The 23,797-nt window shown below is 44.0% G+C and overlaps 1 protein-coding gene across 1 annotated transcript; it reads right to left on the reverse strand.

Annotated features, from left to right (window-relative positions):
* Positions 1-1,695: 1,695 nt before the first annotated feature.
* Positions 1,696-22,174, reverse strand: bcl2l13 (BCL2 like 13). Its single transcript, XM_056282402.1, has 7 exons — positions 22,163-22,174; positions 19,901-20,090; positions 16,237-16,344; positions 15,718-15,874; positions 14,850-14,922; positions 14,101-14,229; positions 1,696-3,286 (listed from the first exon to the last, which is right to left on the reverse strand). The coding sequence occupies exons 2-7, from the start codon at positions 20,022-20,024 to the stop codon at positions 2,219-2,221; spliced, it is 1,659 nt and encodes a 552-aa protein (XP_056138377.1). The 5' UTR covers positions 20,025-20,090; positions 22,163-22,174; the 3' UTR covers positions 1,696-2,218.
* Positions 22,175-23,797: the final 1,623 nt, after the last annotated feature.

A 23,797-nucleotide genomic window follows, 5' to 3' on the forward strand; every position in this document is an offset into this window, starting at 1 on the left:
ATGTGTGTCTGCAGTGAGAGAGAAGTTTCATACACACAGAGAAGTGGAAAACTACAGAGTACATACGGAGTGCATATGGAGTACATTTTGTACTCCACAATTTATATATATATATATCAACCAATGCAGCGAATTAGGGGGACACTCGGGAACCACCACAGCTGGGACGCGAACCCGTATCTCCTGCACCGCGGGCGACAACGTTAACCAGTCGATTATGTTGATATTCCGCTCCTCATAAGTTGAGCACTTATAACACTATTGACAGTTTCAGAAAAACGCTATATATATATATGAAACGGATGATCCGCTGTGGCGACCCCTAACGGGAGCAGCCGAATGTAGTAGTAGTAGTATATATATATATATATATATATATATATACACTACCGTTCAAAAGTTTGGGATCACCCAAACAATTTTGTGTTTTCCATGAAAAGTCACACTTATTCACCACCATATGTTGTGAAATGAATAGAAAATAGAGTCAAGACATTGACAAGGTTAGAAATAATGATTTGTATTTGAAATAAGATTTTTTTTACATCAAACTTTGCTTTCGTCAAAGAATCCTCCATTTGCAGCAATTACAGCATTGCAGACCTTTGGCATTCTAGCTGTTAATTTGTTGAGGTAATCTGGAGAAATTGCACCCCACGCTTCCAGAAGCAGCTCCCACAAGTTGGATTGGTTGGATGGGCACTTCTTTGAGCAGATTGAGTTTCTGGAGCATCACATTTGTGGGGTCAATTAAACGCTCAAAATGGCCAGAAAAAGAGAACTTTCATCTGAAACTCGACAGTCTATTCTTGTTCTTAGAAATGAAGGCTATTCCATGCGAGAAATTGCTAAGAAATTGAAGATTTCCTACACCGGTGTGTACTACTCCCTTCAGAGGACAGCACAAACAGGCTCTAACCAGAGTAGAAAAAGAAGTGGGAGGCCGCGTTGCACAACTGAGCAAGAAGATAAGTACATTAGAGTCTCTAGTTTGAGAAACAGACGCCTCACAGGTCCCCAACTGGCATCTTCATTAAATAGTACCTGTTAGAGCCTGTTTGTGCTGTCCTCTGAAGGGAGTAGTACACACCGGTGTAGGAAATCTTCAATTTCTTAGCAATTTCTCGCATGGAATAGCCTTCATTTCTAAGAACAAGAATAGACTGTCGAGTTTCAGATGAAAGTTCTCTTTTTCTGGCCATTTTGAGCGTTTAATTGACCCCACAAATGTGATGCTCCAGAAACTCAATCTGCTCCAAGAAGTGCCCATCCAACCAATCCAACTTGTGGGAGCTGCTTCTGGAAGCGTGGGGTGCAATTTCTCCAGATTACCTCAACAAATTAACAGCTAGAATGCCAAAGGTCTGCAATGCTGTAATTGCTGCAAATGGAGGATTCTTTGACGAAAGCAAAGTTTGATGTAAAAAAAATCTTATTTCAAATACAAATCATTATTTCTAACCTTGTCAATGTCTTGACTCTATTTTCTATTCATTTCACAACATATGGTGGTGAATAAGTGTGACTTTTCATGGAAAACACGAAATTGTTTGGGTGATCCCAAACTTTTGAACGGTAGTGTATATATATATATATATATATATATATATATATATATGTAGGAAACTTTAAAGTCCCACAGCACACATCAACAGCTGAGGCCCCGTCAAGAGAGAGCATGCTGTAATGCAACTTTTTATTCTGCTGAATTACCTTGCACAAAAGAAAAACACCCCTGAAATAAGAATTAGAGATGACAAAAACTGAAATGGGCAAGAGAGAGAACAGTCTATAACACTTAGCAGCTTGAGAGGAAAAGAACTAGTCAACAACTGAGGGTTGTGGACTAAAATGTAAATTGAATATGAGAAAACTGAAGGAGAAGGAAAAACAAAATCATAGTGAGGATTAACTCCTTCATTTGTGCTTGCTTGGTGGGTTGCTGTGAGGGTAGATAGGCAGGGGTCATGGCTGTAAGCCTGAGATGAGATGAGGTCGAGGGGATTGTGGGGATCTCAGGGGGATGCATTCACAGATTTGAAACATTCAAAAGCACTGTAGATAGAAATGCAGCCTGAAAACCACGATGTCGACAGAAATTTGTCAGAAGAGAAACCCATTAAACTGACTGAACAATTTTCCCCCTATCTCAGCGTCCTGTAATGTTGCATCCTCTTGAATGGACCTTCCCCCTGAGGGTGGAGGAAGAAACTTTATTCTACTTTCTCCTGTAGGTCAGGGTACCACATGCCACCACAGCAGCTAGGGCCACCAGGGCAGCACCTCCATACAGCAGAATTGGGAGCTCTGATGCTGGCTCAGGCTCCGTCTGGACAGCGGGCTCCTCAGCCAGGGCCTCCACAGTGGGCTCAGTAGCCTCTGGGGCGAAGGATGCTGCCTGTATGGGTAAATCGTCCAGTTGTGCCAAAGTCTCTGGTTCCAGCTGGGGCTCCTCTGGTTCCAGCTCAGACTGGTTTTGAGGTTCAGGATTTGCTTCCAGGGTGGGTGCTGGTGCTGTGGGAGGGGGGATCAGGGATGAAGATGTAGGTACCATCTTGATAGATTCAGGGGTGGCGGTAGCAACAGGCTCCGGCTCAGGGTCAGGCTCAGTTGCAGGAACAGATAACGGTGCCGTGGGTTCTGGTTCAGCAAGGGGATCAGTGGCTGCTTTGAGAGCCCGGGAAGATGGTTCTGGTTCTGAGGAGGCGAGAGAAGATTCTACCGACAAGCTTGCAGGCATCTCTATAACAACGGGTTCCTCTAATGAGACCAGGGAGGCTGGGGCGGTGGAATCAGCCTCAGATGGCGCTGGGAGAGACAAGGTCTGGTCCCTTAACTCTGCCCTGAGCTCGGCCAACTCGCTCTCTGTCCCGAGAACGCTCATCATGCTTTCCTGAAGCTCAGGTGCCTCCATGGCTCCCACTTCGCCACTCTCCTCCAGCAGCTCAGCCTCCTCGCGCTCTACATGAACGATGTCCGAGTTCGAAGAGTTGTTTTCGCTGCGCTCCTCAGCCAGGGCCACACCGTCGTTACTGTCCAGGCTCTTGACGTCTTCAGGGTCCATCATACCGACCTGTGCCCAAGACTCGTGACCGACCAGAGACACAGGTAAGCTTTCCGTCTGCCAAGAGGATGTCCCGCTACCGCTGTCTCCAGTGCAGAGCAGCGAGGAGGGCGGGCTGAGCTGGTCAGGGTGCTGCTCTCCCGACAGGATGTAGATGTCGTTGCTGTCCTCAGCGATGACCACCACTTGTTCTTCGCTTTCCTCGAGGTTAAATACTCTACCCTGAAGGGGACAGACACAGGCAGAAACAGTATTAAAACATGCAGCGCTTGCTTAAAACATTATAGATATATTTAACAATTGGATCAGTTTACATGGACCAGTAACAGAAAGAATATGGCAATGCTGACATGGAAATTTGAAACACCACAGCAGCATCATTTGCCCTGCATTTATTTGGCCTGCAAAACAAAACACATGCACACACATGCATATGTGCGCACACACACACACACACACACACACACACACACACACAAGCATCTAAGACATTGGCACATAGAGCTGGTCCTTGAACAGCTGAAACAGAGATACTATATTGTGATGGAGATAAGCACAACTGTGTTCCATTTGTAGTTTAATCAAGCAGATCAAAACCACATCACAGTTCATCTGAGACACGACACAGTGAGATCAAAAATGAAACCAATATGCAAGTGTATCAATGTCCTTTCCTGGGAATGGTTATTGTGTCTTTGCTCACTGGGACTTCCACATAATGAACATGCTAACATCTCACCTATTTGATGTCCATCAATGACTATTAGATAGAGGTTTGTACCGTATCACAATACATCACAGTATAACCTAACATTTTTTGCAATTAATTCTTTTACATCTAGTCAATGTTTTCCCTACATGGTTTAAGTATTGAATATTAATAACAGCGATTCTGTCCAGCCAGAATAAAAAACGAGAAAATAAAGCTACTTGGGCTGTATTCAGATTAAGAAACAAATAAATCACCAAAATATCAAAGTCAGTCGGAACCCTTCCATCCATTATCCAAACCGCTTATCCTTACTCAGGGTTGTGGGCAGTTGGAACCTACATTTGACAAACCTAACCCAGAAGCATAAAATCCATTTCTGAACCTTAAACCAATTACATTTAGTTTTACTGTGTGTTACAAATTGCAGGAACGTATGCCACTAAATACCATAAACAAGTGGTTTTCAATGTGGTCCTCTGTGACCAATGTACCACCAGTTTGACAACCTCCTTTTTTAAATTACTTAACACACACTGCTTGCCTTCCCTGCCATCTAGTGGTAGATAATCACCCAACAAACCAGGAAAAGAGGCAGTATGTGAGATGACCCCTGATCAATACCTAATAATAGTCAGTTTATTCAGTGACACACAGCTCAACTTTCTGTGATAATTTGTCAATTCAATCCAATGACAACCTGTGTACATACTCAGCCTCTGGGCATCAACAGTTAACTTCGATGCTAAGCCAATTTGCCATTTTCACACTCAGTACAACAAGAAACAGAAGTATGTTGATAGTAAGGACACCCATTACCACAAGCAAATAATGATTAGCTTGTGCTTTTTCTATTGCAGGTACAATGTCACACAGCACTTATACAGCACACAGTGCAATATCAATACAGGCAAGGAGTGCCTGTCAAATAAGACAGGAGTTAACGTGCACATGAGCATAGAGGAAGAAGAGTCACACGACATCACATGCTCGCTAGTAGGTAGGCGCACAAGCCTCGACGTTAATTTCATTTCAAACACTGGATAACCACAGAGGCTGGAAGATGATGCTGTTGTTGATGGCTGCTTGCATCTTTTATGATATCAATTTTCTCCAGCCTTCAAGCGCTCTCAGATAGCAAAGAATCTTTGACCCAAATATGGCCCACATCTGCAGTCATCTTTTTATAACATTTTTATAACATATTTTATAACATTGCAGTTTTCTGCAGTTATCATTTGGCCTTGAATGACGGCATTGACTCATGGTGAGTGCGGCTGCCTCAACTCAGCCACACTTGGGCCACATTGGGCCACATCTGGCCCACATAGTATATGCTGTAACCCAAGTCAAGCCCGGTTCATTACATTTGGGCCACATCTGGCCCACACAACACTTGCCGGACCCAAGTCAGGCCTGGCTTATGACATTTGGGCCACGTCTGGCCCACACAACAGTTGCCAGTGCCGTAACTGAGCCGTAAGTACCAAAAGTGCCCGAGATTAGGCCCAAATGTGTCTGCTATCTGGGCTGCACTCAAACAGCTCAGCAGCTCCCCGAGTTCAGGCTTCAACAACTTTCATCTTGGTCCCTGTGCTCACTCTTATCTTCCATCATATCACAACAATACATTCTGGCACAAATCCTTTTTTATTTTCTCTCTAATTGTATCCGGCCAATTACCCCACTCTTCCGAGCCTTCCCGGTCTCTGCTCCACCCCCTTTGCCGATCCAGGGAGGTCTGCAGACTACCACATGCCTCCTCCGATACATGTGGAGTCGCCAGCCGCTTCGACAGTGAGAATTTTCGCCAGGGGGACGTAGCGCATGGGAGGCTCACGCTATTTCCCCCAGTTCCCCCTTCCCCCTGAACAGGTGCCCCGACCGACGAGAGGAGGCGCTAGTGCAGCGACCAGGACACATACCCACATCCGGCTTTCCACCCGCAGACACGGCCAATTGTCTGTAGGGATGCCCGACCGAGCCAGAGGTAACACGGGGATTCAAACCAGCGATCCCCGTGTTTTTTAATCGTGGCACACTAAGCAAAGGCAAAGATTGAATCTCTCCTTTCGAAGACTCACTTTTCAAGACAAGACTTTGAATAACAGCCAAACTTTCAATTTCTGTGTGTCTGAGTTGTGGTAGTTATTTCCTTTCCCAACAATGACGGGCAGCAGCCAGGGGATTTGTACACAGTCAAGCTGAGGGCGGACAGGGAAGTGAGATCTGCAAGACTGGAGTCGCACCGCTTTTGTGTCCTGATCCGACCAGATTGACCCAGAGAGACGGGCAGAGGCATGTGTCTCACAGGAGGTTGAAGAGCTGTGGGTGGAGGGGCTGACAAAACATATCTGACAGCAGAGAATAACTCCAAAGCAACACTGACCAAACCAGCCTCAACTCGGTCACGCCTCTCTTGCAAACAAGATGATGCACTGCCATGTTAATCTCTTGACCATCCTTCCCCAATGCATTTCAACTGTGCATGTTGGGTTATCTGAAATTTTACATATCTGGCTTATGTGAGCACAGAACACCTATTTGAGAGTGCCTGAAATGACCCTCAATTGGCATGCTTACCACTGCCCATTTAACTATGAACAGAAACATTAGTGTATCTATGTAAATTACCACTGACTCAATGGCAACTTTATGTTTCATAGGTGATTTTCCTTAGAAGGACATTCACTGCGTGCCGCATCCCAGCTGCGTCCCCAGAGACAGACGGGCAGCCAGGGGATTAAATCTATGCGGTCCATCTCTACTCGGCATTTACTTTCTCCCTAAGCTGATTTGCATGCGGGAGAGCCACAATTTATTTGTATTAAAAAAAAAAAAATTCTCATGATCCAACCCGCTCAGCGATTAGATAAAATACAACAGGTCAGCCGTGTGGAGAGGAAGCCACCGGAGCTGGTTTATGATTCAGTTTGGGTACAGTGAAAATGGATCCTCATGCCACTTTGATCCTTCCTGGTGTCTGGCTGAAGAGGAAAACCACTCTGGGCCCTGATGTTAGTCCCAGTACAGCGTTTAAGCTGACTGGGACTCACTGCCCATGCAACATAATATACACCTTTTGGGCACTTTTATCCAAAGCGCATTTAGGTGTCATGAGCAGTGCTGAGCAATATGGGAAAGATTATCATCACAACAATCGTGGGGAATTTTACACGACATTGATATACATCATATCTGCCCACATGTGCACCCTTTTTAAGAAACCGGCTGAAGTTCATCACATTGAACTGTGTGGTTATGTAAAGTATATCCAGCCAAAACTAGATTTAAAATAACACTCAAATAATAATATTTCAGACCTAATTTTTTTTGGATAAGTTTTAGGCGAGAGATTCTTGTTATCATTAATTTAGAAGAGAAAATTGTGACTCACAATATAGTAATATCCAAATTTCTTCCCAATACGATAACCATGAAAGACGATTAACAATAGTGACTAACTGCCCAGTCCTGACCACAAGGTAAGCAATCACTAGGTGAAATACCCATTACACCAATATCTGGTATTGCTATCTAACCAAATGCCCGAAACAGCACCATTAATTGTACACTGAATGATAATACACACAGGTTTCATAATATGAAGGAACATGCATTTTTAGCATCCGGTATCCATTAAACCCAATGTGATAACGATACAAAACAGAAGCAGCCTGATCGAGACAGAACATGCCTGAGAAGACAGTGCGCTGTGAAGTCCTACCTTTTGCTAACTGACTCCTGCAACGTTTTCCTCTTTCTACAGGTTTCGTCGTTGTCTTCACTCATGCGTATAGCACATTATTGGACTGGCACATTATTTCAGGGCGTTGTTATCCCATCAGTCATGTTCCACGGTTCCCCACCCTTGCCCCAAGACAAACCAACACTGACAACACACACACACATTCCTGCCAAAGGAGGAAAACCGCCCCTCCCTTAAGACTAAAATGTATACTATGACTGTTTACCCCCATTTTACCCCTTGTTGGAATTAAACAATGGTGTGTCACTGTGGTAGAAGGTACTACAACCAGGTGGTAGCTTGCACTCAGAAATGTCCTGTAGTTGTAACATGTACATGTTACTATGAGAGGTATTCAAGCACGACTGCCACACTTGGTCAACTATTGGATCTTAAACAAATACATTTCATACATCAACAACTGTTTCAGGGGACACATACACACACACACTTGATAGTATCTGGGTTGTGCCATATTATTTCCCATTTTGTTACAATAGACTTAGTGTCTCTAAGAGGGTTCAAAGCCTTGCCTTTATTTTGTAAAACAAAATGTGTGAGTTTGTGCATGCATGTATCCATGTACATACATGTACATACATGCATGGCTACATGCATGTGTGTATGCATGTACACGTTTTTGCACATGCATGCACGATTCCATACATGCATGCATGCATGCATGCATTTACATAATGTGTTTTTGCATGCATGTATGCGCAAACATACACATTATATACATGCATACATACATACATTTTTTTTTACCAGAAAAAAAAAAGAAAAAAAGGCAAGGCTTTGAACCCTCCTAGAAACACTATAAAGTCCATCGTAATAAAATGGGGAGAAATACATCATAACCCAGACACTACCAAGATTGGGCCTAAAATGGGCAATTTTCAGAGAAAGGATCAAGAAACCAGCCAAATTGAGGGAGCTGCTTCTGAGAAAGACCAACATTAAGTCACACCGCAAGTTTGCTGGAAGCCATGTAACAAAATCTGAGACCTTCTGGAAGAAAATTGCGTGATCTGATGAAACTGAAGTAGAACTCTTTGGCCTGACATCAAACCAAATACAGCCCAACACCTAGAATAGCACCCTCCCTTAGTGTCGAGCATGGTGGTGGCAGCATCACGCTATGGGGCTGCTCATCAGCAGGAGCGACTGGAGAGCTTTTTGTCATTAAAGACAAAACGGATGGAAACAAACAGTCAAATTCTCGAGGTGAACCTGTTTCAGTCAGCAAAACATCTGCATCAAGGCCAAGATTCATTTTCTAACAGGATAATGTCCCAAAGCACACAGCAGAAACTACTAAGGCGCTGAAAAATGGAGGTTAATGTTCTGGAATGGAACAGCCAAAGCTAGGGCTGGGTGACACTTACAAAATTAATTATCACAATATTTTTGACCCAATACCTCTATGGATGAGACAATATTTCATGGGTGACTACTGGTACGTTCATAAAATATTTACTCACAAAAATATTTTGAAAAATGATCACTGGTTATGTGGATGTGATGACCAAGCAGGTAGAGGTGTGGATGGTTCATTTCACTCAGCTTAAACAGTCGAATGAGTTCAGAAAATGTTATCTCTTTACTGCAATACAGCCTTTAAGACCAGGGAATGACAACATTTAAGTTACATGAAGATATTACCATAACCAAAATCCCAGACTACAATTAGTCTCAAATCACAATATTGATGTCGATATATTGTCCAAGCTCTAGCCAAATCCCAGACTCTAATCCCATTGAACATCTGCTAACGTGCTACCATGTGTGTACTGGGAGTGTATAAAGTGTTTCTTCTATAGATAGAAGTCTTTAAATTTATGAAGATTATGTCATCACTGCTCCTAGCTGTCTGATAATGATAGAGCTCACACTGGCACCGGGCTGCTCAGTAAAGCCTCAGTAAGCAGCTGTTAGTTTGCTGAGTAAGCCATGGCCCTGAGTGTTACTTAGCTATTTATCAACCTCTCCATCACTGCACATTAAATTAATCAAATGAAAACATAATTTTTACCAAAGTGATTTGCGGATATAATGATCCTTTTTATTACAAAGTGCAATTAACTTGTGTCTGTGTGTGTGAGAGCAATGGATTTAACTAGTGTGTCTTGCTCAGGACATCACGTAGAGCTGAGGCTGATTTACAATGAGTGTCTCAGCCTTGAGGGGCCACACCATCTTTTAATTAGCACAGGACGGTGGAAGTAGGTGGTTATACTTATACTGAGAGACTGACAGCATTGTGCATGATTGGATCAAACACTTCATGGCCTGCAGCACAGTAGCAGTTTGATAAATTTAATTATGCAATCAATTGTGGTTTTTGTTATCATGAATGTTTGTTTAAATTTGTTGGTCCTGACAGAGCGTGTGTATGAGGTAGAAGAATTGGAGATTAAACACAAGTTAGACCATGAACACACAGACAACAGATGTGACCGTTTATCTAGTTCTTCATCCTACATAGACACAGTGCCCTGTGCACTGTCGGGATCAAAAAGGTTGATAAACTTGTAAGATCAAATAAACCTAAAGAGAGGGGGGGAATTCCAATGCCACTATCACTCATCTTCAAATTTCAATAACTTTGAAAATCATTACATCCCCTTCATTCCATTGCTTCATGACAATTAAGTTGGTTTACCCTTACCAGCTGCAGCTCCAAAAGAAAACAATATATGACGTCTTTATCAGACTATTTGCTTTGCAGAGTCTCCCTGTAGTCCACCGCTCCATTGTGAGATGAACAAAGCGATAAATGATCGAAGTCTGAGAGAAAAGACTGCCATTTGGAGTGCTATATCCCAGGACGTTTAGTATAGGATGGTTAATGTGAAGAAGATGCAACGAGGACACACAAGACAAGATATAGAAACTTAGTGATCCTAACTCCCTTATCAATGCAGCTTTTTCATTGCAATGTAAACAACAACAATTAGAATTCACATGTCCAAACACTATTGCCTACAGCACAAATGTGTTTTGACAACTCGGGGTTGTTTACTGTTTTAATAGTCTACATTCATTGGCTTGGAAAACCTTGAGACCAGCTTGAGGACAACCCCCCCCCCAAAAAGGTCATGGTCCCTTATGTGTTGTCCTATGCTACACGGGTTGTACCAGATGACATCGATTTCAGTTCCAGCCATCGTTAATATTGCTGCGGCAGCAGCTAGACTGGTGCAAAATGAAAACATTGAGAAGTAGATGGATGAATAAATGGATAAATGGATGGGTTGCCCTGTATAACCTTGGCAGCAGGCTGCCATGCTATTGCGCTGGCGTGTTTCTGCAGGCTTCAAGTAGGTCTGGTGATGATGTTTTTAGAGGATTATGAGGTTTATTTCTGGGCTTCTTCGGTGCAGACAGGCGCTCTGCTCTTGCTCAGTCTCTTTGACCATCGCAGCAGTACAGCAGGATCTGTATTTCACCATGGCACTGGCGATGTGGTGCTTACATAACTTGGGGAAGCGCTGTTCCTCTCTCCCTACAGGGTGAAATTGTGACGTGCCCTGACATAAACCAACCTTGAAAGCCTCACAACACCCTACCCTTAAACTATCATGATGGCTGATGGCCTGACTGATTGTTTCTAGCAAACAAACAATGCTGCCATAATCAAATGGGTGGGCCTATACAGTAGTTTGGTTTATGGCCTTCACATTGTATTGCTTCCAGTTTTGACTATCAACTTATGACCACATACAACACATGCAAATTCGATGTGCCTCTCTCTTTGGCGAATGTTGCCAAGATTAGAGTCTGATGGCAATGAGAATTGAGTATGTTTTACTTCCTGGCCTCGGGACTCACTTTATATCACACACACAACAAGGTTTTTGTAATGCAGCATGGCGGATATGACAAGTCAGCCATCACACAGCACTTTTTATAGTCACATTGTGAAGGACAGCCTTCTGGTCCCCTAAGGGGACAGACAAAGGACAGAAATACAGACAGACAAAAGACAGGCCAGGGACAAAGCAGTCAAGACAGTGAGCTACATGTTAAATATCCCTCCATTCAGCACAATTCTTGTTATGTCAAGCCCATTTTGAGTTTGCACTACACGTTTTTCGAAAGAAAAAAAATCTTTTCTGTGTTGGCTACTTGCTTACTCACCATCTTCTCTCTTCTCCTTGTCAAGATCACCCACCCTTACCCACCCCCATCCTGTGTCCTGCACCCCTCCCCCTCTTTATGAGCTGTTGGTTTTGTTGCTGCCAAATGAAGTGAACACAATGTTAGGGTCACAATCCTTATTGTAGTCTGATGCATCTAACAAAGGCATCATGGGAGACACCAAATCCCAACACCCAACCCCTGTGTGTGTGTGTGTGTGTGTGTGTGTGTGTGTGTGTGTGTGTGTGTGTGTGTGTGTGTGTGTGTGTGTGTGTGTGGCACTACAGTCGCAATTACAGGAGAGGAGAGGACACAATGTTCTAAAATTTAATCCATACTCTTTCAACTGAACACAAATTGAATCGTGACAGATCCTTCAATAAACAAACTTAAGAATGAAGAACGGCTCAGTGATTTTGGTTAACAGATTCATTTAAATTGAAAGGAAAAGTTGACAATTCCTTCATTTACTGTACTTTCTATGGAGGTGCTCAGCAAGGCAGGCGGGAGTCCCTGCACAAATCAATTCATACATGTACCCGTCTTACTTTCACATGGGAAAAAGCTAACACCAGATTAAGAAAGTCAAGTTATTGCTGTCACCCTGTCTTAATGCCCCAGAAACACAAGGTAAGCATCCCACCTGAATGATCCTTGTGAACTCCGTGCGATTTCTTCAGTGAAGACTGACAAAGCTCAAGGGAGTCCGAAAGAAAGAGTCAGAAAAAAAGGAGCAGAGCGAGGTAGCCAGCTGGGGAGGAGAAGTATGCACGGTAGGCAGCTGTCAAACTAATGGAGATTTCACTTTGCTCCACAGGACCTCTCATTGGCTCCTCCTGCTCTCTCTCTCTCTCTCTCTCTCTCTCTCTCTCTCTCTCTCTCTCTCTCTCTCTCTCTCTCTCTCTCTCTCTCTCTCTCTCTCTCTCTCTCTCTCTCTCTCTCTCTCTCTCTCTCTCTCTCTCTCTCTCTCTCTCTCTCTCTCTCTCTCTCTCTCTCTCTCTCTCTCTCTCTCCCTCTCTCTCTCTCTCTCTCTCTCTCTCTCATTCCTACCCACATACACTCTCTTACTCCCTCCCGTCCACCATCCCTCCGTTTTCGTGCTCTCTCTATCTCTCTCCCCCTCTCTTAATGCCTCCCATCTCCCTCTCTCTCTCCTGTTGTCATTCGTGCCTGTCATCTGTTAATCCATGGTGACTAAACGCAGTAAAAGAACGTGGTCTTCTTCTGAGCCAGGGCACCAGGTTCACGTTTTGCCGCAAAACGGGGGGGGGGGGGGGGTCCGCATTGTGGCTGTGAGGTTAATGGCGATGAAGCCAGCGGTTAACACATTAAGTCATGTGATGGTGTGGATGTGACCTCATTGACGGGGAGCAAGCTGTGACGCAGTGAACTACTTCCTACAGCAGGGGACACTGTGCTGTAGGAGATGCCATACTTCAGATGAGATGTTAAACCGAGGTCCTGACTCACTGTGGTCATTAAAGATCTCATGGCACTTATCGCAAAGAGTAGGGGTCCCCCGGTGTCCTGGCAAAATTCCCAACCTGGCTCTCTCCATCTCGCCACCTAATCATCCCCCCCCCCCCGTTTAATTGGCTCAATGATTCCTCCCTCTCCACCTCAAGCTGATGTGTGGTGAGTGTTCTGGTGCAAAATGGCTGCCATGCATCACCCAGGTGGGTGCTACACATTGGCGGTGGTTGAGGTGAGTTTCCCCCTTCACTGTGAAGCACTTTGGGTGTCTAGATATAAAGCGCTGTATAAATGTAATCCATTAACTCCTTTAGAAGAACAAAATTACAGAAGACATAAAACTTGCATAACCCTTAAATGGAAAAAAAACAAAACTAGGGAGCTGAAGAATTTTGTGAATATACTCAGCTAAAGGTTATTCTGCATCCCTGTGACCCTGACAGCAGAATAAGTGGTTTGGATAATGGATGGATGGATAATAAAAAATGCTATATTTGTAATTGTAAAAACTACAGCAGCAACATAGCAGTAAAAGTTTTGCACTTACAATTATGTAGACCATTTAAAGAAGCTATATCATAGATCATTATTTGCTGTGGTTAAGTATATTTTGTAGATCATGGCTGATATGCTATTACAGGACAAACAGGCACTCTGGATGGGCAGCATTTGTGCAGTCAGCTCTCTGATGCCCTCAACTGGCTATTTTAAATTTTATACTTTTATCTTTTTAGCAACTCTCCCTTGACCATGCAGAGTATTCTGCAGCCACATCCACACAAAACCCCTTTGTCATTTGCGAGAATTTGAAAAGAACAGGAAACCTGTATGTGACTGCAGCACATTCCCAAAGAAGTATACTTTGGTCTTGCTCTGATTAAATAACACTTAATATAAAGTAAGAGGGTTGCAAATATGTTTCTATGGTTTTCTGGATACACAGTCCACCATAAATTAACTCACCCATCCTCCTTGCAGTATGATGTATTCTGCATGAGTCTCTTGAAGGAATCGTACTCCCAGAGGCAGCAGGGTGGCCATGGGCTGGCCCTCGCTCTGCAACATCTGGAGCAGCACCAGTGGCACTAGCACCTGTGGTAGAGAGGAGGAAAGGAGAGGTTTGAAGGAGGTAAAGGAGGAAAAAAAACCCCAAAAGAATTGGAGAGGAGATGAAGAGAGGGAAGGACAGCACAAAGTAGAGCCCGGACAAATAATAAGAAAAAGCAGAGATGGGGAAGTCAAATCCATCCATCCATTATCCATACCGCTTATCCCACCCTCAGGGATGCTGGAGCCTATCCCAGCAGTCATGGGGCGGCAGGCGGTGAGACACCCCGGACAGGCTGCCAGGCCATCACAGGGCTCACACACACACCTAGGGACGATTTAGTGTGGCCGATTCGCCTGACCTACATGTCTTTGAACTGTGGGAGGAAATCGCAGCACCTGGAGGAAACCCACACAGACATGGGGAGAACATGCAAACTCCACAAGAGGACAACCCGAGACGACCCCCAAGGTTAGACTATCCCGGGGCTCGAACCCAGGACCTTCTTGCTGTGAGGTGACTGCGCTAACCACTGTGCCACCGTGCCGCCTGTAAAGTCAAATATGAAAGCTAATTTCTTGGTTTGTATCTTGTCTAGGGCTACCTGGAGCTGGCAGGTGCAAGCAAAAAAAAAGAAAAGAAGAGATACTTCATGGTGCCTCACCTTGTTCCAGCCCCCCTGTGTGTGTGTGGAGACATCCAGTGTCGTATCTCTGAATTTCTGGTATTCCAGAGGACTGAAACACAAACAACTGTGCGTTGTTATGGAACACCAGAGCAGACAGCAGCCTGCAAAATAATATCAAACTTCACAGATAACTCAGTGTATGTATTTTCTAGACGAAAAGGAAAACATGAAAGAAGCCCACCTGATGGCATAAATACTCAAGAGGCTGCTCAAATGCAGAAAAAAGTACTAACATATTTGCATAGTGCAAAATATAAAAAATGACTACAGTGCAATGACAATATAGTGAACATTTAGGTCCTCAGACCACCCTCAGCACCCGAGTAGGTGTACGATGAGTGCTAACATGAGGAAACAGTGAGTATGTCAAGAGAGAGAGAAAAAAGTGGCACCACAGAAAATCTGAAATGAGGGCTAGTCCGTGAAAATGTGGCCTCAAAAATGTCTAGAATAAACAGATAAAAGGTATTTGAGATGTTACATAATTCAGCATTGTGCACTTTACATGACTGCAAGAATGGAAGCATTACCCTGAGATAAAAACAAACTCAAAAAAACCATCAATGTTGACTGAATCCTTTCAGGGGAAAGGAATGTCACCTTAGTTCCTTCTCTTATTGTCCACGTGCATTTCTCAGCACACTTTAGATTGGTACTCACTGCATTTCCCTGTGTAATACTTTGTGAGATGTATCACATTTGGTTCGGTAGGGTATTGATGACTTGTAAGCAATTAAGCATCTGCGAGATTGCAAAGTAGCACAGACTACATCAGCGTGGCTGTGAGAGGCTTCATCCACATTTGGGAGGGTTTGTAAAAAGAGATCGAGTGCATAGAACTGACCCGGTGAAGAGTGTGTGTACAGCTGCCGCTAGATGTGAGCTCAGGTCTCTGGCCACCCGATCTCCCAGGGTGGCAAGGCAATCTTCAATGGAGTTCTCTGGGTTGGTTGGACTGAATACTAGAGATGTATGCCGGTCGAAACCTGTGCTGGTGAAGGCTGCAAACACAGATATCATACGGTAAGGAGGGATATAATAGACAGCTGGAGCAGTCAAACTATAGCGATTATTCACCTGCCAGAAACGGGGGCAAATGCAAATTAAAAATAACTCTGAATGAAGACTGCATTGATTCTTCTCACACCTAGTGAAGAACATAAATCTTGGTATTTGTAAAAAAAAAAAATCATTATTACAATATGCAATATGGTATCGTATTGGGTTGCTGTCCATTAACAAACATTATGAGTTGCACTATAATCAGGAGATCAGAACTGCATGTATGAATATGACTGATACCATGGATGGCCTAGTTCAGGGACTTAAAGGAGTGTGTGTGTGTTAGATTGTGCCCTCTTACAGGCAGAAATCTCTTCTTCCAGGCATCTGAGCTCATCCTCTATCTGCCCCTTTATCACTCTGTTCCTCTCTCGCTCGTCCTCTCCAACTGCCGAGGACCGGCCATCTCCTGAAAGAGATAAACACATGACACATCAGCCAACTGTCTGCTGCATGCTTACTCACATACACCCCCAGTGACATAGTTTAAATACATTACGACTTGTTTAAGAGGAGTCACTGTTCACTTTGGCAAGCTAACCAAAAAGCTGCTTATTCATTGCAATACATGGCAGCTTTGGCTGTGTTTATTTGAGTATTTGAGGGCCCCATATGAAAAATAAATGAAGCAAATGTGAACTGGACATAATAAGGCCCAGATATCCAATTTAAAAGGTAATTTTTTTGATTTGATTTTTTGATTTTTAACCCTTTTTCTCCCAATTGTACTTGGCCAATTACCCCACTCTTCCGAGCCATCCTGGTCACTGCTCCACCCCCTCTGCCAATCCGGGGAGGACTGCAGACTACCACGCCTCCTCCGATACACGTGGAGTTGCCAGTCGCTTCTTTTCACCTGACAGTGAGGAGTTTCACCAGGGGGATGTAGCGCGTGGGAGGATCATGCTATTCCCCCCAGTTCCCCCTCCCCCTGAACAGGCATCTCGATCGATCAGAGGAGGCGCTAGTGCAGCAACCAGGACACATACCCACATCCGGCTTCCCAACTGCAGACATGGCCAATTGTGTCTGTAGGGATGCCCGACCAAGCTGGAGGTAACACAGGGCTTCAAACTGCCAATCCCCGTGTTGGTAGGTAAAGGAATAGACCGCTACGCTACCTGGACGCCCCAGAAACTGCAGTGTTTTAATCTAACTGTACTATGAAACGACTACCGCTCACACAAATTGAGCCTGCTGTACATGGCTTACTTTAAAGAAGTGTAACCATTCAAAGGTAGTGTGTTTGAAAAGGCATATGGCCAAACTGTGAGTCTAAGATATTTAGAGGAGCTCCCTGGTTTAGAGCTAGGGGCAAACAAAATGCACCTACTTGCAAAAATTTACATGTTTGCAAAAAAAAAAAAAGTGGTTGGAGATCAGGAATATATATTAGGGAACAGTATGCATTTCACATGTCAGCTCAAAAGACCACCCTCTCTTGATTTAAACTCTTCAAAACTGCTCCTCAGCCTCAACATACTTTGTTTGACCTCCAAATGAATGATTCAAGAGTGAAGCTCTGCAGTCACGCGATTACAAGCACCAATGCACAGCTCATGCTGCAGCAAACTCTTCACACCAAGACCCATCTACACTGCTAGAGGCATGGGTAACCATATGATGGGCATCGTGGAAACAAAGGTGAGCACAAAACATCCCGACTTGAAGCATCCGTGAAACGTCTTGACTTGCAGCCCTTCTGCTGGGGGAGACCTACATTTTATTATAACATGGAAAGGGGATTTTTTTCACTGTTCACCCCACCACCCCGTGTATGAGCTACTTCTTTCATTGCATGCTACTCTCTCAAGGGAAGCCCCCCCCCCCTTCATTCTTCTCCTTAGTTGGAAACACCCCAGCATATGTGACAGTAACACCTACAGACACGAAACACCAAAAAAAAAACCCATACAAATAATTTTTGATTACGGGTCAAGTGGAGTTGACCCCCCCAATTTGTGTCTCTGGGAGCTTCTTTTTTTTTTGTTGCTAAATCAAAAATTGACAGTAGTCATTAAGACGGAGGAGTGGGATTCATCCCACTCAAAGACTCTGAATTTCAGCCCTTCTTCCTGTGTCACACAACGATTCCCCCTCTGTGAGGCTCAGTGTTCATTTTCCTCAGACTGGCTGTTGTTTCAGCAGTCAGTCCAGAAAGCCAGTTACATAGCTGGCCAGACCGCCAACCTGACGCTCTCTTGGTCCAGCCCATTGGCGTGTGAGTAATCCTATGGTGATTGCACATGACAGGCTGTCAGAACTCGGAGCGGGTCAGGCGGAAAGCAGGGATCAGGCCCTCATCTCCCCTTTTCCACCCATCCCGGGCATGTACACAAAGTGACAAAAAGAGGAGACAGGAAATAGAGAGGAATCCCCTTTCTCTCTTTGCCTCTGCCCCTCCCTCTGTTTTTCTTGCTCAGAATGCCCGAGGGTCTCTCATACGGGCAACTCAGCTTGGTTCATATCCTGTGATGGTCACAGCGATGAGGAAGTGAAACGCATGGCATACGCTTTGCATGCCTGGCCTACACCCGGTCCTCCAGTCAACTAGCCTTGCCTTTCATTATACTTCTCACCCTAAAACCAGAGGGATTATTTTATTAAAACTATGCAATGGATACATTATGAGATGAGATGAATGTTATTCAATTTTCACATGGCGTTTTTTTCAACAGATCATACCACATGCTGCTTACTGAATCAGTTGGATCTCCAGAGGCCGTGTTTGTAAAGTGACATAAAGTGCTGTGCCACATCACTTCAACGAAACATTTAACACATCTTGTACAGCTGTTTTTTGGGGTTTTTTTTATCTTTAATTTCTAAGGCACTGAAGACCAGATGAAGCGCAGTCTCATCTTAACTGGAGAGCAGACATGTTACTTTCATGCGGGTCTTCAGACAAGGCCTATAGTCAAGCTACTCTGGATACTGGTATTGCTTGCAAATACAGGTTACTGTGCCATTTCCATGGAGGGACTTTGGATGTGCTCATAGGGACTTTCACTTCACACACTACATCTGTCAACACGGACAGCTGCTTAACTGTCATGTTTGAACAAGCACATAAAGTTTGGAATGACATTTTTTTATGCCTACGTCATGCATAGTTCATCCAAAAAAAGGTTTTATGAGATGAGGGACTTGAGGGCTGATGAACAGTCTGCTTACACCCTGTCTCTGTATGTATGTATGCATGCATGCATGTATGTATACACAGCTTTTGCGAAAGTTCAGTTAGGAAGGCTATCTTGCGCCTGCATAAGCTTGTAGTTATATTTCTTATTTTATCCTGCCATTCTCATCTCTCATATTTCCCTTTTCTGGGGCTGTTAACTGAGCCATCAGCTGTTCATATCACCTGTTCTCATCTATCCAATAGCACAATGAAACACCTGCACCATTAGCCTATCATCTTGCTGCTGTTATGCGCACCCCGCCCCACCTCCCCATCACCAGCTAGCCCTCACAGATTCATCAGTTTAATCTCTTCATCAGCCTTATCAATCTCAGCAGAAGTAATCAGCCACCACCACCAACCAGTATCTGGACTCCATAGGAGTATTTATTATGCTACTGCCTAGGGCTGATGCCCCTTGATTAAAAAGTTCCACGTTGCATCTAAGTGCCAGAGAATTTACTGACATACATTCATTTCCATCAAATCATCTGTTATAATAAACATTTATCTGTACTTCATTCACTATGTCTCTCCTGACTGAAGTATATTTGTCAATGCACATGTGTGAGGGATACCATGCAATCATGCATTCACATGGCATACATTCAAGGTTTGCCCTTCTGGTCATTTGTATTTCGTACCAGGGGAAGAGAAAGGATATTTTCCTCTTAAATGCAGTTTAACTTCCCCATTTCAGGTTCAGCTCCACAAGACTGACAGCGACACTACTATGGAGGCAAAGGCAGAAGAACTAAAAAAAACAAAAAAACTTTTCTTTCACCTGGAAGTGAAGTAGATGTCTGTGACCTAGAAGCAGGAAGTCCCAGGTAGTTGAGCACAATGTACTTGGTTTCATAGTGGAACCCCTCAGGCACAATGGTGATGGGTGAGCCCAAGTCAGCCATTGAACAGATGTGTGTCAGACCCTCAGGCACATAGGTAGTTACAGTCAAAGGTGGACAAGTCTTGCCCTGAAAAAAAAATAGCATCAACGGAGATAATGATGGTAGTCATCATCATTGCAAGCCCCCCATCAGTTTACACTGAAATCCAGATAAAGCACCCCTGAATAAAACGATTTAAGACATGTGGATACCCAGATCACGGGGTTCATGTCGTATTCATGTAGTCATGAATCACATCTGATGTTTTACTGTGAAAGTGTTGTTGCATGCTTGATGTTAAAAAGATGTCATGCTCAATGTGGAAGAGTAAAGTGTCAATGTCCCCAAGGAGCAAACAAAAGTAGTCAGTAATAGTAAAATGGTATCTGTGCAATATAGACATGTACTATACACACATAAAAACAAGTACACAGTTAGTGGCACCGCCACTGTTGTCACTTATCACCAGAACAATCAAACGAAGCAATAGAAAGTCACAGTCCCATTTTGTTTAAAAAGCAAATAACTGATGGAATAAAAGCCCTCATATCCGTTGGTGTCACCTCTAGGGTGGTAAAACCTCCACCTCGAGGGGAGCACATTAACCTCACAGTGTAAAAGGGCGCTGATCGAGAGTCAGATAAGATGGCCTGCGCTTCCTGTGTGGCTCTGACTTGGTACGGATGGCAAAGATCATTTAAATTTACACGTCACCTTTGCGGCACACATTCACAAATTTTTCCCAGCAAGTTGTTGTTTGGCACACCGAGATTACCTAACAAACCACTCATAGCGAAAGCTGAAAGTGACTCAATACACCAAGTAGAGAAGCCTTTCGGCAGAGACTTGTAAACATTAAAACTTCTGCGCTTCCTTAAGAAAAACAATCTTTGGTTTGCCCTTTTTCTTACAAATAAAACCAGTGTTGGCATCAAAGCTGAGTTTATCATCCAGGATGGTTCCCAAGTATTTGTATGGCTGGACGACAGAGAAGTAGAAGTAAGTCTGCGAAGTTCAATGATTGTTCACATCAACTGACAAATTCTCCAACCGTAGGTCCATGACTCTGTTCCTCGCCGGCTAGGTCAAATGTCAAACATGTCGTCATGCTCACTTAAAAAGTCCCTCAACCATCCAGAAAAGAGCAGATGAGACACTGTCCTACTATCATGCTTGTACCTCAGTGCTGAAGTAACTGTTTACTGAACACTGCGGTACGTTGTAAGAGATGTCTTCTCTTGGAAAACTATACTAAACTATGTTATATACTGTGCTGGGTCTATCATGATCTAATCCAAGTCTCACAATCATCCACTAAACTATGTTATATACTGCACTAGGTCTATCATGATCTAATCCAAGTCTCACAATCATCCACTAAACTATGTTATATACTGTGCTAGGTCTATCATGATCTAATCCAAGTCTCACAATCATCCAGAACAGAGGACCGAGATGAAAGATCATGCCATACCATTACGTTTAGTAAATTGCATTTAATGTACAAAATGAGCTATATGAATGAATACAGTTTGGTTGACTAACTGGTTATGGTTATACTTCGACCATGGCATAAAAATTCCGTGGCATGCTGTGAAAGGTAAAGGTCTCAACACTTCATACCCTGCTATAATAGCCTATATACCATGCTTAACCATAGCGTTAGATCCGTTATTAGATCTAATAATAACATTCTACCGTTGTAATTATAACATTGTAATAACACATCTGAGCAAGACGGTTGTTTAAAAAAAACAAAACTGTACGAAGTGGTTGTTTTGCCGGCGTTAACTATATTCCCCTCGTCTGCTGAAACCTAACGAGACAATGGCCATGTAAATAAAGCTTGTCTTTAGTTGGAGCGACAGATACGATTGTCAGACGCGTGTTCTGTCGCGTTGTGGTGTGGCGGCTCTCATCTCACCAGTCCGCACGCTTTGTCCTCCAAAAGCCGAGTGAGACCGCACTGTTCCGGGCTAAAGGGCTTGCTAGTCAGCAGCCAGCGAGAGGGATCATTCATTGGCTTACCAACCACACCTCCTCCGACCGTTAACATGGTTCCCAAAAGTTGAAGCTAACTGCGAAGCACGGCTTTAGGTTCACGCCGCAGCGGGTGTTGTACGCAAAAGGCAATGCGCAAAGCTGCGGCCGTTTCTTACCTTTTGCGCAAAAGTTACGGCGCTGTCAAGCGATGGCGAAGACGACGAAATGCTGGAAAGCGTCCGACACGGCGCCGGACCGCACAAAGCGGAGAAGGGACTCCCAGCTGTCAGATAAGGCAGCAGTGATAGTAGCGGTACACAATGTGATCGGCCCCCATTAAGTCATTTCATCCATTTTACTTGATCAGACAGCCACCATGTGGACGCCCAGCAGTATTACAGAGAGAGAGAAGGGGGGGGGGATTCTCTGCAAAATGTGCGACTGCCAAAAATTGGGACCATCGTTAATGGTGTGAACAAAACAACTTGATAGATAGATAGATAGATAGATAGATAGATAGATAGATAGATAGATAGATAGATAGATAGATAGATAGATAGATAGATAGATAGATAGATAGATAGATAGATAGATAGATAGATAGATAGATAGATAGATAGATAGATAGATACTGCTTTAGTAGGTGTTTAGTCCACGTTGATATTCCTTGCACATGCGCATACACATATCCCATTAAATGTCATGTAACCGGGTTTAACTGCACAGATGTAGATGTAAGTATGCGTGAGGGGGAACGACGTGATGAATTTCTATTTGGCTATGTGGCGATGAACTTGTATTTCGATATAGGAGCGGTGGCAACAAGTTACCTCAAGTCAGTCAATCAATCAATCAATCAATCAATCAATCAATCAAGTTGCATTTTGGACAATGAAGACGTTATCGATAGGAAAGATGAAGAATATCGAGATTGAAGTTTGGTCATATAGGAGTAAATAGTAAATCGACGTTAATAAATAAATAAAAAACTTTACAAAACATTATTGCTGTAAAACATTGTCCACAGTATAACCAAGAAAGACAAGCAATGAATGTCGACATTCAAGAACGACCGAGGCGGTAATTTTGATTTTCAGTGTTTAATAACTTTGTGGAAAATGATGAGGAACGTATTGTATTTAGAAATCACGTCAGGACACAGCGCTGTCGCTCGACACAACCGCTACCTTGCATTCTTTATTTAGACTGACACAGCATCACAGGCAGACCCGATCAAACAACCCAGAGCCCGCAGGCATCACCAATCGATCCCAGCACAATAGAACAGCACCAAATCAAATGCAGCACTGTCGATGTGTGCAGACATAACATCCCCCCCCCCCCCGGCAGGATTTCAAATATGAAAGGTTGACACAAAGTCCTCTAGGTGGCCAGGGCGTAAACGTGTGCGAACAGGTCGCGGGGTGGCCTGAGGCTGGGCAGGCCAAGGTGAGGAGGGAGAAGGCAGGGGAAGCTGAGGCCCAGGAATGTCTGGGGCCCATGTAGGAGCTGCATGAAACCCCGGGGCATCTCGCCATGCTGAGGGAATGGCTAAGGTTGTGTCACCAGCTGTGTGTGGCGGAGCTGACACCTTCCGTAGACGACTGGAGTGCCACCGAGTGCCATCGCTGAGGAGGTAAGTGGCTGGGCCCAGCTGACGGGTGACTTGGAGAGGAGAGGACCAGTATGAAGCCATTTTATTGTCCCTGTGGGGCCTGCGGACCCTGACCCAGTCTGACACATTGATGTCTGGCACCCTGGTTCGTTTTGACTGGTCAAACCGTTGCTTCATTCACGTCTGCTGACGAGTG

This window comes from Lampris incognitus, chromosome 6 (genome assembly GCF_029633865.1).
Source record: "Lampris incognitus isolate fLamInc1 chromosome 6, fLamInc1.hap2, whole genome shotgun sequence".
Taxonomy (NCBI): domain Eukaryota; kingdom Metazoa; phylum Chordata; class Actinopteri; order Lampriformes; family Lampridae; genus Lampris; species Lampris incognitus.